This window comes from Macaca mulatta, chromosome 8 (assembly GCF_049350105.2).
Source record: "Macaca mulatta isolate MMU2019108-1 chromosome 8, T2T-MMU8v2.0, whole genome shotgun sequence".
Taxonomy (NCBI): Eukaryota; Metazoa; Chordata; class Mammalia; order Primates; family Cercopithecidae; genus Macaca; species Macaca mulatta.
The window spans coordinates 97,697,394-97,709,543 of NC_133413.1; the positions used below are offsets into that span (position 1 = coordinate 97,697,394).

Here is a 12,150-nt window from a genome sequence, read left to right on the forward strand (position 1 = left end):
ACTTCCAGAAATTAACGTACTTTGTAACTTTTGATGAGTTACTTTATCATTCTGAGCCTTGGTTTCTTCATCTGAAATATGCACTAACAATGTATGATTTTCTGAGTTATTGGAAGAATTAGTGTTAGAACATGTAGCACAGTGCATGACAAACATTTCATGCTTGGTATGTGATATTTACTCTTCATGGCATGTTTGGTATATATGAATAACAGTAATAGCTGTTTCTAGATTTAAGAAATCCAGATTAAAATGTTGCTTCTTAATGAGTCGTTTATTTAGGAATAGCCCATCAACCCATTTGTGATTAAGATCTGAAAACATTAACCTCTATTTTATGGAGACCATCTAGTGAAAGGTATACTTACAGTTCTAATCAAGCCCTGTTATTTTGCTCAATAATTAACAATGTCTTTTTTACAAGTCTCTTTAAAAAGAGACTTATTTTTAACGTCTCAGAAAACTTACAATCATGGAAGAAGGCAAAATGGGAGCCAGTACTTCATATGGTTGAGAGCTGAAGGAAGAGAGAGTATGGGAGGGTGCCACATAAGTTGTTCTCTTAGGAACAAGTAACTCATACTACCAAATCTCTTTCTAGACTTGTTTTTGTATTATAATGTTTTTATCTTAAACATGCATTCATAGGCAGACATATATTTACTTTTATTTTAAACTGTTTAAATGAACATATATTACTTTGTAATATATTTTTTAACTGAAAATGACACATACTAAATAACACATTGTAGTCTTATTTTATCATAATTGAAACAATATCCCTAAGCAATATATTTCAAGAATGAGACAGAGAGGGGAGGGGAGGGAAAGAAAGAGAGAATCTATGTCAAATTACAAAGACTAGTATCGTCATGTGGAACTGCCACTGGTTGTCTTCAAATACTGGCTCAACCACTACTGGCTCATCAAGCCTGGGAAGGATGTTTAATTTTTCACTGCTTTCAGTTTCTGCAGTTGTAAAGTTGAAGCAATTATAGTGCCTGATTCATAGGGTTATAATATGTTTAGTGTAGTGTCTGGCATATAATAAAGTGTTCAAAACCAAGAAAGAGTCAAACAATATTTGCTGTCATCTTGTGAACACTAATTTTTTTTTCTCTAGTTTTTTTTCTCTGTTATATTTGCATAAGCTTCCATTTAATTGATATATCATAGCATCAGGACATTTCACCCCTAAACACTTCAGAGTGTATCTAGGATTCAATATTTGTTTCTGACACTTTATTTTTTAAGGTAAAATTTATATGCAGTGATGTGCATATATATATATATACCTTAAATATATCACTTGATGAGTTTAGACAAATACTGTATCCCAGATCCGTAGCAAGCTATCAAACTTTACCATCACCTCAAAAGTTCTGTTTATACTTCTTCCCAGTCAGTCTCTTGTCTATCCCATAGGGGCAATGGCTCTCTTTTTTTTTTTTTTTTTTTTTTTTTAATTCTCACTATGAATTAGATTCACATGAATAATTTAAAACTTTATAATGAAATCAGACAGCATGTACCCTTTTGTGAAAACTTTATTCCAATTAACATAATGCTTCTGAGATTTATCAATGTTGTATGAATCAATAGTTCATTCCTTTTCATGGCTGAGTAGTATTCCATTGCAGGGACATACCAGAACTTCTTTACATATTTTCTTCCAGATGGACACCTGAGCTTTTTATAGCATTCAACTATTATGATAAAGCTGCTAGTAACATCCTTGTACCAGTCCTTTTTGGACATCTACTTTTATTCCCCCTGAGCAAATACCTAAGAGCTGAATTACTGGGACATAGTTTAGAAGTATGTTTCATTTAAAAAAAAAAAACTGCCAGATATTTTTGCAGAGTAATTGTATAATTTATACTCCCACAAACAATGTGTGAGAATTCTAGATGTCTCACATCCATGCCAATATCTGATTCTTTCAGTTTTCAAACCTTTGGTTATTGCAGTCTCCCTCTTCTGTTTCCAAATAAATGCACTTATTCAAAAATTCTGATTTGTATAAGTATGGGTGATTCTTATTTTTTCTTGTGCCTTTTCAGTAAGTTTAATTTTGTAAAAGCATTTTTAGCAATAAATTCAGCATTTTACAAAATTAAAAAATCAATTTAGCTAAAAACAGTTATGTATGTACTTGTTGTGCAAGTCATTACAGTACTTGTAGCTTGCGATACAATTTCAGGGACTTCTTTACATTGAAATGCAAATATACTGTATTCCAAACCAACTGGAGTAGAGATAATGGTTTCAGAGAAATGTGTTGGATGATGAAATAAATAATCTGAATTATGATGAAGAAACTACAAAAGAGATTCATGTGAGATATTTGAATATTTATGCTTTTCATATTAAACACAGTTTTTTCTGAAGTGATATTATGTAATATGAGGTTTTTAACATTATTGTTAACTAATTTAATTACTATTATTAGATACAGTCTTTTCATCTACATCTTTAACATTTCACTAATTTAAATTGGCCAAAACTTTTAAGATAATCTTTGCATTGGTAAAATTTGGTTATGTATATTAGTTTCAAAATTCATTTAAACCCTATAGTAGTAACTACAACAACATAAAATTATTACATTCAGTGAATAATTGACAAAATAACACATTTAAAATACATGTAGATAACTTAGCATGACAGTCTTTGATCTGGACATTGATTCTAGGAATATATTACACAATGAATGCAACACTGGGACTAAAAATCAGTCCTCCTCCTGCCTCCTAGACTAGCACTTGATCCATTTATACAGGCATTCCTCAGAGAAATTTCAGGTTTAGTTCCAAAGCACTGCAACACAATGAATATCATGATAACATGAGTCACACACATTTTTTGGTTTCCCAGTGCATATAAAAGTTATGTTTGCATTATCATGTAGTCTATTAAGCATGTGATTGCATTATGTTTAAAAATATATATACCTTAATTTATAATACTTCATTGCTTAAAAAAATAGTAATGACCATGTGAACCTTCAGTGAGTCCTAATCTTTTTCTGGTGGAGGGTCTTGCCTCAATGTTGATGGCTACTGGCTGTTCAGGCTGGAGGTTGCTGAAGATTGGGGTGGCTGCAGCAATTTCTCTCTCTCTCTCTCTCTCTCTCTCTCTCTCAATGGAGTCTTGTTGTTTTCGCCAAGGTTGAACTTGAACTCCTGGGCTCAAGTGATTCACCCACCTCAGTCTCCCAAGTAGCTGGGACTTCAGGCATGCAGCACCATGCCCAGTTTGACTGTGGTAATGTCCTAAGAATACGGCAATGAAGTTTTCTGCATCAATTGACTCTTCCTTTTACAAAAGATTTATCTGTAGCATGTAATGCTGTTTGATAGCATTTTACCCATAAAACATTTCAAAATTTGAGTCAATTCTCTCAAACCCTGCCCAACTGCTTTATCAACTAAGTTTATGTTACATTCTAAATCTTTTTTAACATTCACTGTTCACAACCTACTCATCAGAAGTAGATTTCATCTAAAGAAACTGCTTTCTTTGTTCATTCATAAGAAGCAACTCCTTGTTTTGTTTAAGTTTTATCATGAGAGTGCAGCAATTCAGTCACATCCGTAAGTAAGCTCCACTTTTAATTCTAGTCATCTTGCTGTTTCCACCACATCTGCAGTTTCCTCCTCCACTAAAGCCTTGAACCTATCAACCCTTGAGGGTTGGAATCAACTTTTCCAAACTCCTGTTAGTGTTGATATTTTGACCCCTTCTCATGAATCACAAATATTCTTAATGGCATCTAGAATAATGAATCTTTTCCAGAAGGTTTTCAGTTTGCTTTGCCCAGATCCATCAGAATAATTATGTCCATGGTAGCTATAGACTTATGAAATGTATTTCTTAAATAATAAAACTTAGAAGTTGAAATTACCTCTTGATTGATAGGTTGCAGAATGAATGTTGTGTTAGCAGGCAGGTAAACAATATTCAACTACTTACACAATTCCATCAGAGTTCTTGGGTAACCAGATGCACTGTCAATGAGCAGTAGTATTTTGAAAGGAGTCTTTTTCTGAGTAGTTGATCTCAACAGTGGGCTTCAAATATTCATTATAGAATGCTATAAAAAGATATGCTGTCATCTAGGCTTGGTTGTTCCATTTATAGAACACAGGCAGAGTAGATTTAGCATAATTGTTCAGGGCCCTAGAATTTTTGGAATGGTAAATGAGTAGTGGCTTCAGCTTAATGTCACCAGCTGCATGTCACAGTCAGCTGACCTATGTGTCACCATCACCAGCTGTATGTCATCATCAACCTCTCCTTTGAAACTCTGAAGCCAGGATTTGACTTCTTCTCTCTTTTAACTATAAAGTACTAGATAGCATCTTCTTACAATAGAAGGCTGTTTCATCTACATTGAAAATTTGTTTAGTGTAGCCATCTTTATCAGTGACCTCAGCTCATCTTCTGGATAACTTGATGCAACTTCTGCATCAGCACTTGCTGTTTCACCTTGCACTTCTATGTTATACATATGGCTTCTGTCTTTAAACCTCATGAACCAAACTCTGCCAGCTCTCAGCTTTTCGTCTGGAGCTTCCTTACCCTCTCTTAGCTTACCTGAAATTGAATGAAAATAGGGCCTTGCTCTGGATTAGGTTTGGTTTAAGAGCATGCCGTGGCTGGTTTCATCTATCCAGACCCCTTAAACTTTCTCAGTATTGCAGTGAGGCTGTTTTGCTTCCTTATCATTCGTGTGTTCACTGTCATAGCACTTTTAAACTTCTACAAGAACTATTCCTTTGCATTCACAGCGTGGCTTACTATATAGTATAAAAGGCCTAGTATTCAGCATATCTCATCTTCCAACAAGCCTCCCTTACTGAGGTTAATCATTTCTAGCTGTTGATTCAAAGTGAGAGACACATGACTCTTCCTTTCACTTGAACACTTAGAGGCCATTTTAGAGCTATTAATTGGCCTAATTTTAACATTGTTGTGTTTCATGGAGTAGAAAGGCCTGAGGAGAGGGAGAGAGATGGGGAAACAGTCATTGAGTAGGGCAGTCCAAACATGCACAACATTTACTAATTAAGTTCATTGTCTTATATGTGCATAGTTTGCCGTGCCCAAAACAATTACATCAATGGTAACGTCAATGATCACTGATCACAGACCACCACAACAGATACAGTAATAATGAAAAAGTTTGAAATATTGTGAGAATTACCAAAATGTGACACAGAAACACAAAGTGATCACATGCTATTGGAAAAATGGTGCTGATAAACTTGCTAGATGCAAGGTTGCACAAATCTTTGATGTGTAAAAAAATGCCGTATCTGTGAAGCACTGAAAAGCAAAGCACAGTAAAATGAGATATGCTTGTATTGTGTTGCCTGGAAGGAGGTCTAGTTTAACCTCAGACATCCAAGCAAGAACAACCTTTGCTTTAAAGAAGCATGTGAATCACTCCCCCATGGTCCCTGTGTATGAATTGTGACTAAGAAAGTCACACTAATTAGCACTCAGGTTAGAAAAAAAGCAGACATGGCAAGCATTTGATGACTTTTGGGACATTTAAAAAAAACGATTGTCCCTGAAAATGAAATTTGTAAAGTTTCTATTTCTAGCAAGTTAATAAGCAAAGTGTACGAAAATATCTCCTGACAGCACTTGAGTAATTTGCTTCAATCTTAGGAAGTAATGTAAATAAGAAATGGAGAAAGACACCATCCTATTCTTACCCCCTTCCAGGCTTCAGAAGAACTGGAATTAATTTAAGGTACATTAGAAATATTCACAAATGAGTATGTCTTTCAGACCTACAGGCATACAGTTTAACTTTAGGAATTGGGGTTAGATGACAGACTTTAGAGATTTATGTTACGGAGTAGGATATATTTGGGAAAACTCTTCTTTCTAGTAATAATCAGCCACCTTCTCCAGACTTTCTCCATTATTAAGTTCTATAAGTGATTGTCATCATGTCCAGAGCAAAGATAAATTAAAATTAAGGGTAGATATATATTGTTATTTATATAAAATAGGAAAAATGGCATTTTGTGTATTGGAGGGTTATAAACATTAAAAAGCATTCAATGGCTTTTCTGGTCCCATTTTTCTCACAATGTCTCAAATCTATTAATATTTATATGTTATGTTTTCTTCCCCTAGAACCTATCAGGCTTTTCTGGACCCATTTTTCTCACAGTGTCTCACCTCTATTAATAATTATATGTAATCATGTTTTATTCCCCTAGAACCCATCAGTTCTATGAGAGGATAGCAACTATATGTAATTGTCTGAAAAGAATAATCCAATGTACAAACATGCTTTTGTTATTCTTGTTATTTGAATAAACTATTTGAAAATGCCTATTACATTAAATTCATTGTTATAGAATACACTGAAAGAAATGTGTTGAAAGTACCATAAGTGCAATATATGTATTAGTCATATCTATATCAAGGAGCCTGAGCAATGATATACATTTTTTGGCTTTGTTTTTTTCAGTGATTGCAAATGATGGATTTTATGTAATACTGAAAGGCCTAGCTCGACCTCAAACAAATGTGTATAAAAATCTGATTGAAGGAAGTGATTCACCAGTCTCATTCATACCTCAGAGTTTCCACAGCTTCATTTTGAGTGAAAAATTCAAAAACTCTACACTTGCTAAGATGTACCTACATTCACATGACTCAATGGTGAGAGATGAGTATTTGCTTTTTCTACAAGTAACAAGATAACATGCTTTTGTAAAACTTTATCTCTTCCAGACATTAAGATCCAGTATCTTTAGAGTCCTGAAATATTTAAGATAATATAGCCTTTAAAATATAAATGATATTATTAATATTGACATTTGACTAAACATTTTTGATAAAGGATGCCTTCAACAGCATCGTGACAACTGGCAAGGTTTATATGGTATATTTGATAACAGACAAGGTTGATGTGGCTGGATCCCTGAAAGAAGGATAATAGTAGTTTCAGATAAGGGAGAGAGAATAGGTGATTTGAGGAGAGAGAGACAGGAAGACTAATTGATTATGAAGGACCTTTAATTCAAGTCAAGAAATGTGTGTTTATTATGTTTGTCACAAGAGCAATGCTACGATAGTCAAGTAGTTAATTTCATTACATTCAGAAATTCTTAATTGAGGAAAATATTTTGCCTCTATATAATATTTCAAGACTATTAGCTGGTCAAAATTGAAAAGTTCCATATCTTTGTAAATCTCTGGATACTCCACATAGGATAGAGGTCTGAATTGACTAGAATTGTGGCTGATAGTCAGTTTTCAATTTAGGGTGATCAAGATGTCCACAGTAGAAAAGAGTCAAATAACCAATTAAAACCAAATTATTTGGCATTATGGGGTACAATCAGAAAAATCCAGAACTAATATCACATTCAAGAGAAATAAGCATGGATCATACCCAGAAAGAAAGACAAGGATAAAAATAAACAAGCCTATAAAAGTGTATTATTCATTTCACATGAATGAATGATGTTTCTTCTTGTTAGGGATGGAAAAAAAAATGCATTTGCCATGTCAGTGGCCACATATAACGGATCTAATGCTATTTTAATCTGCTCTAGCAAATATGCCACGTTTAGCACAACAGCTATAATTAGGGCTGTTTCCTGATTTAATTTCTAGTAGTTGAATTCAGACTTCAAAGACCCTTTTTTTTTGAATGTTCAAACTCATATATTAAATGGGGATATGATGGGAATCACCAGATCTGTATTCTGCTTTAGGTCTTTAGGAGCAGTACTAATTTCTGGCATTCCACCTGAGATGTGATATTGTTTTCAATTTCCTATCTTGACCAGAGTGAGGAAAAGGGTAGAGAGAAGTTTCAGAGGCTTCCACTTAATCTTTACTGTGATAGCTCTTACTGCACAGGCCAAGAAACCAATGTGGAAACTCTACCCACTACCACGTATCCATTTAAATTATGCTTTTAGGGACCACGGATATTGCCCATGGGGTAGGCTTATGGACCCAGTGAAGCCACTGGGAACCAGACCTGAACCAAAACTCTACTTTTTAGAAATTCTGCCTATTTATTCTCTGTAACAGGTGACCATGATCACATTTTATGTATCAAGGCTTTAATGTCACTATCTCAAATTTTAGAGCTCCACTTCTCCATCTGGGCCCCAGCCTTAGAATAAAATAATTAAAAAAAAAAAGCTTGCCAAGGTTGAGACTGCTATAGCGGAGCTCCAGAGAGCATAGATATGAATATATTTCTATCTATGTGCATATCTATCTAGCTCTCTATCATCTATGTATCTGTCTGTCTACCTACCTACCAATTATCTATCTACCTACCTGTCTATTTATATTCCAAGTCAGATTCTCAGATTTTTCTGCTCTCTAACTGTTGAAAATGAGATTTTCTTTATATGCAGTCAAAGAACCCTTGGATTAGATAATTCATCTTAAATGGGTAATTAATTTTCCTCTTCCTTTTATTGTATTCCTTTAGTGCACTGAGAGCTCCAGGCAGCAATCATCCTATGCCATGGTCCTTATAAATACTCATTCTACAATAATGTCAAACATCTGAGATATTGTACCTTCCAGTGCATTCCCTTCTATTAGTACCTAATGCCTGCTTAACATCGTTAAAATTTTATCGGTGGTACTGATACAGCGTGTCAGAGACTAGCAGTACTCCAGTGATAGATTTGTATTGCTACCTGGCTGGCAGGCAGTTAAGCTCTACAATATTTTTTTCTACTTTAGTAAAATATTTTGAAACAAATGAAAAGATAGAAATCAAGGCAGACAATTTTAACTTGCATCAGCTCTGTGGTTTTTGTTGTTAAGTTTGCAGAAGGACAAGTGTATGATTATTGATAAATTTATTTCACATTGCTAAAAACTTAAAGTATCCTTGCTAACCCTGTCCCCTGTAGAAATTATGAGTTTAGCTGGTGTTATGAAACATGCTGCTCTTTCCCTATTTTAAAAATTTCCCTTTTTGTGTATTTACTTAGCGGTCCTTTTTCAAATAAAAATATTACTATTTCCAAAGATTTGTGTCTAGAAGAGTTTTGTAGTTTTGCACACGTAAAGGGCTATATTTTTCTTTCTCCCTATTTTTGGCTTTTTTTTTAAAAACCATTATTTGCTTTTTTATTGCATTGTAACAGAGAACCAAACAACTAAGAAGAAGAAAAAAGTTATAACATTTTCATGCTTCAATTTCACCCTCCAACAGTTTGATATACAAATGGGGATCATTTAAGTATAACAAACATAAGGTGAAAAACATCTAATCCAAGGATCAAATTTATTTCTCATGAGATAATATATAGTTCTGAATAAAAATTGTTAAAGCTCCAAGCATCTGCTGTTCTTCCTCTTTACTACACACTGGATGAAAAATGAGTGTGGTATAAATGTACAGTGAAACAATTTTTTTGCTTTTCTCAATGTAGATTTACACATTGAAGCTGAAAACTTTTTCATTAGAGTTAATTATGCAAGGAAAGAGATAAAAAATCACACAAAATCTTTCATTAATTTTATTTTTTCTAATTAGTCTTACAACTTTTAAAATTATAATAATAAATACGTTCAAATTTCTTAGAGACATCTCAGCATAGATATAGTATGGTCTGTGCCAAAACACACACACACATACACACACACAGGCACTTCTATATTTTATATTTATATACTTCTATATTTAACATATGTTGCTATCTGCAATAAAACATATTTTACTAAAATCTATTTTTGCTGTGATTAAATTCAGCAAAATTATAAAAGCAAATTATTAAGTTGAAGATTCTCAATAATTATTAAAATAACTTTCTAGTTTGTTAGTAGTAATTTTCTTTGAAATACATTTGGAACTATGTGGGAGAAACTGATAAAAATATTTAATATATTCAACAAGCAGGGCCCAGTAAGGGTAAAATTATAAAATAGTAATTTGTTTTTTTTTTTTTTTTACACCAAAGTTTTCAAACAAGTGGTGTAGTATTACTCTTCCATGATACCTGGATCCTAGCACCTCAGTCAGATCCTAGGTATTAATGAATAACCTCACTCTTTTTGGTCTTACAAATTCCAATCCTGTTTTTATATCAAATTTTCAAACTTTCATGTTTGATACTCAGCTTGTGCCTTATTGTGCCATAGAATCCAGCAGCAGAAAGCATAAGTTAAATTGGTCCATCCCCGCTTCTTACTTCTCATGCTCTTTACTCACTAGCTTGGCTTTCTGGTTCTTTCCAGTGAGGAAGGGAAGGAGGCTGGGAATTAAAGGCAAAATGGTAACAGGACCTTCTGTGATTGGATGTCCAAATGTAGGCTGGTTTTCTCAGGGTGTTGCTCCTCCTGCAGTCCCCTGGAGCAGGTGTTGCCTCCCAGAGGGCTTTTTAATACCGTACCCTTGATCCCTGGCTTCAGGCAGTGACCCCTTTGAATCTCTTTTTAGGGTGAATTCTTCCCTCCAGGAGGTTCTCCAGGGTTCTTCCCTTTTCATACAGTTTAGCTAGATACTTTTTGTGTGTCCCCTCAGTTGATGGGCTAGGGAAAGTTTCAAGTTTAGCTAGATACTTTTTGTGTGTCCCCTCAGTTGATGGGCTAGGGAAAGTTTCAAGTTTACTCCACTACATTTCTGTGTCCTCAATCTGAGCCCAGAGGTCACTGGGAATAGAGGAGAAAGAAAACTTCAGTACTCTAAAAATTGTCATGAAGCAGGTATCTTTCAATCTTTGCTGTCAACGTCCTGATCTCATTTCTCAAGAGGATCTGAAATTTACAGTTGAAGGAGTTTGTGCTCATTTGAGACACTACTTGAAATTATGGACTTTGAATCTTATACTTACAATAGCATTCAGCACAAACATCTGTACATGGAAGTTTTTTTTATTTTTTATTTTTATTTACTTATTTATTTTTTTGAGACGCACTCTCGCTCTGTTGCCCAGGCTGGAGTGCAGTGGCACGATCTCAGCTCACTGCAAGCTCCGCCTCCTGGGTTCACGCCATTCTCCTGCCTCAGTCTCCCGAGTAGCGGGACTACAGGTGCCCGCCACTACGCTGGGCTATTTTTTTTTGTTGTTGTTGTATTTTTAGTAGAGACGGGGTTTCACCATGTTAACCAGGATTGTCTTGATCTCCTAACCTCGTGATCCGCCCTCCGCGGCCTCCGAAAGTGCTGGGATTACAGGCGTGAGCCACCGCGCCCGGCCCATGGAAGATTTTTGGATGGATAACAATGAAAGTGTCTAGCAGGGTGTCTCATACTAAGCCTGGAAAAATAATTACAGTCTCGGTACTTTGGTCTAGGAATGAGATTACAAGGGCATGAAATACACAGTGATTCAATTCTTAGTTTTTGCCTATGCAAAAAAATAGTTTAAGTAATAGCGTATCAATACCAGTGCATTAAAAAAAAACAAAGTGATACTTATTTGTGATCATTTTGGAAGCTATAATAACACCATTTATTTTCTTGGTAAGATAGGAAAAGGCAATGGTTCTACCTCTCTTTGCAACTGTGTAAGTTGGGGAACCAGAGATAATAAGCATATGTAGAGAATGTAAGTCAAAAATAAAATTCTAAGGCCCCAGCCAACTGAATAGACCCCTCCTCGCAGCCAAGAACATTACAAAGTTAACCTGAAAAAGTAGTTGAGGACATAATTGCCAGGGGGGTCAGACATTCCTCATTATACCCTCTTGCTTTTGGTATTCAGGCACAACTGACCAGCATTAATGTTAAAACAGAGACCTTAAGACTGACAAAACACTCTTTGTAGCGGTAAAATACCAACATGACAGATGGCAGGCCCTGGAAGATATTGAAGTATTTTACCCCAAAATATATTTCTCTGACATATTGTGAAATGGCCCTGCAAAGCTGACTCCTGTGGGGAAAATCTACATTCTGTAGAAAATTGCCTTCCCTTTCCAGGTCTTTTTCCTGATACAAGAGAAAATTAGCTAAGAATCTGGCCCCTTTTTAAGTCTGATAAGAAACATTTATAATCTATTATGTCTGAAGCCTGCTACCTGGAGGCTTCATCTGCATAATAAGAACCTTGGTAGCTACAACCCTTTATATTAATGCAGATGCTTTATATTAACCCTTTATATTAATTAACCCTCTTCTATTGATTCAAGTTC

General features: G+C 34.9%; 1 protein-coding gene across 2 annotated transcripts in view; it reads left to right on the forward strand.

Moving 5' to 3' along the window:
* Nucleotides 1-12,150, forward strand: part of CNBD1 (cyclic nucleotide binding domain containing 1) — a 560,546-nt gene that overhangs the window by 355,706 nt on the left and 192,690 nt on the right. For both annotated transcript variants that reach the window (XM_077942745.1, XM_015145661.3), the window contains exon 6: nt 6,497-6,690. In XM_077942745.1, the coding sequence (XP_077798871.1) occupies nt 6,497-6,690 (194 nt within the window). The remainder of the gene's footprint in view (nt 1-6,496; nt 6,691-12,150) is intronic.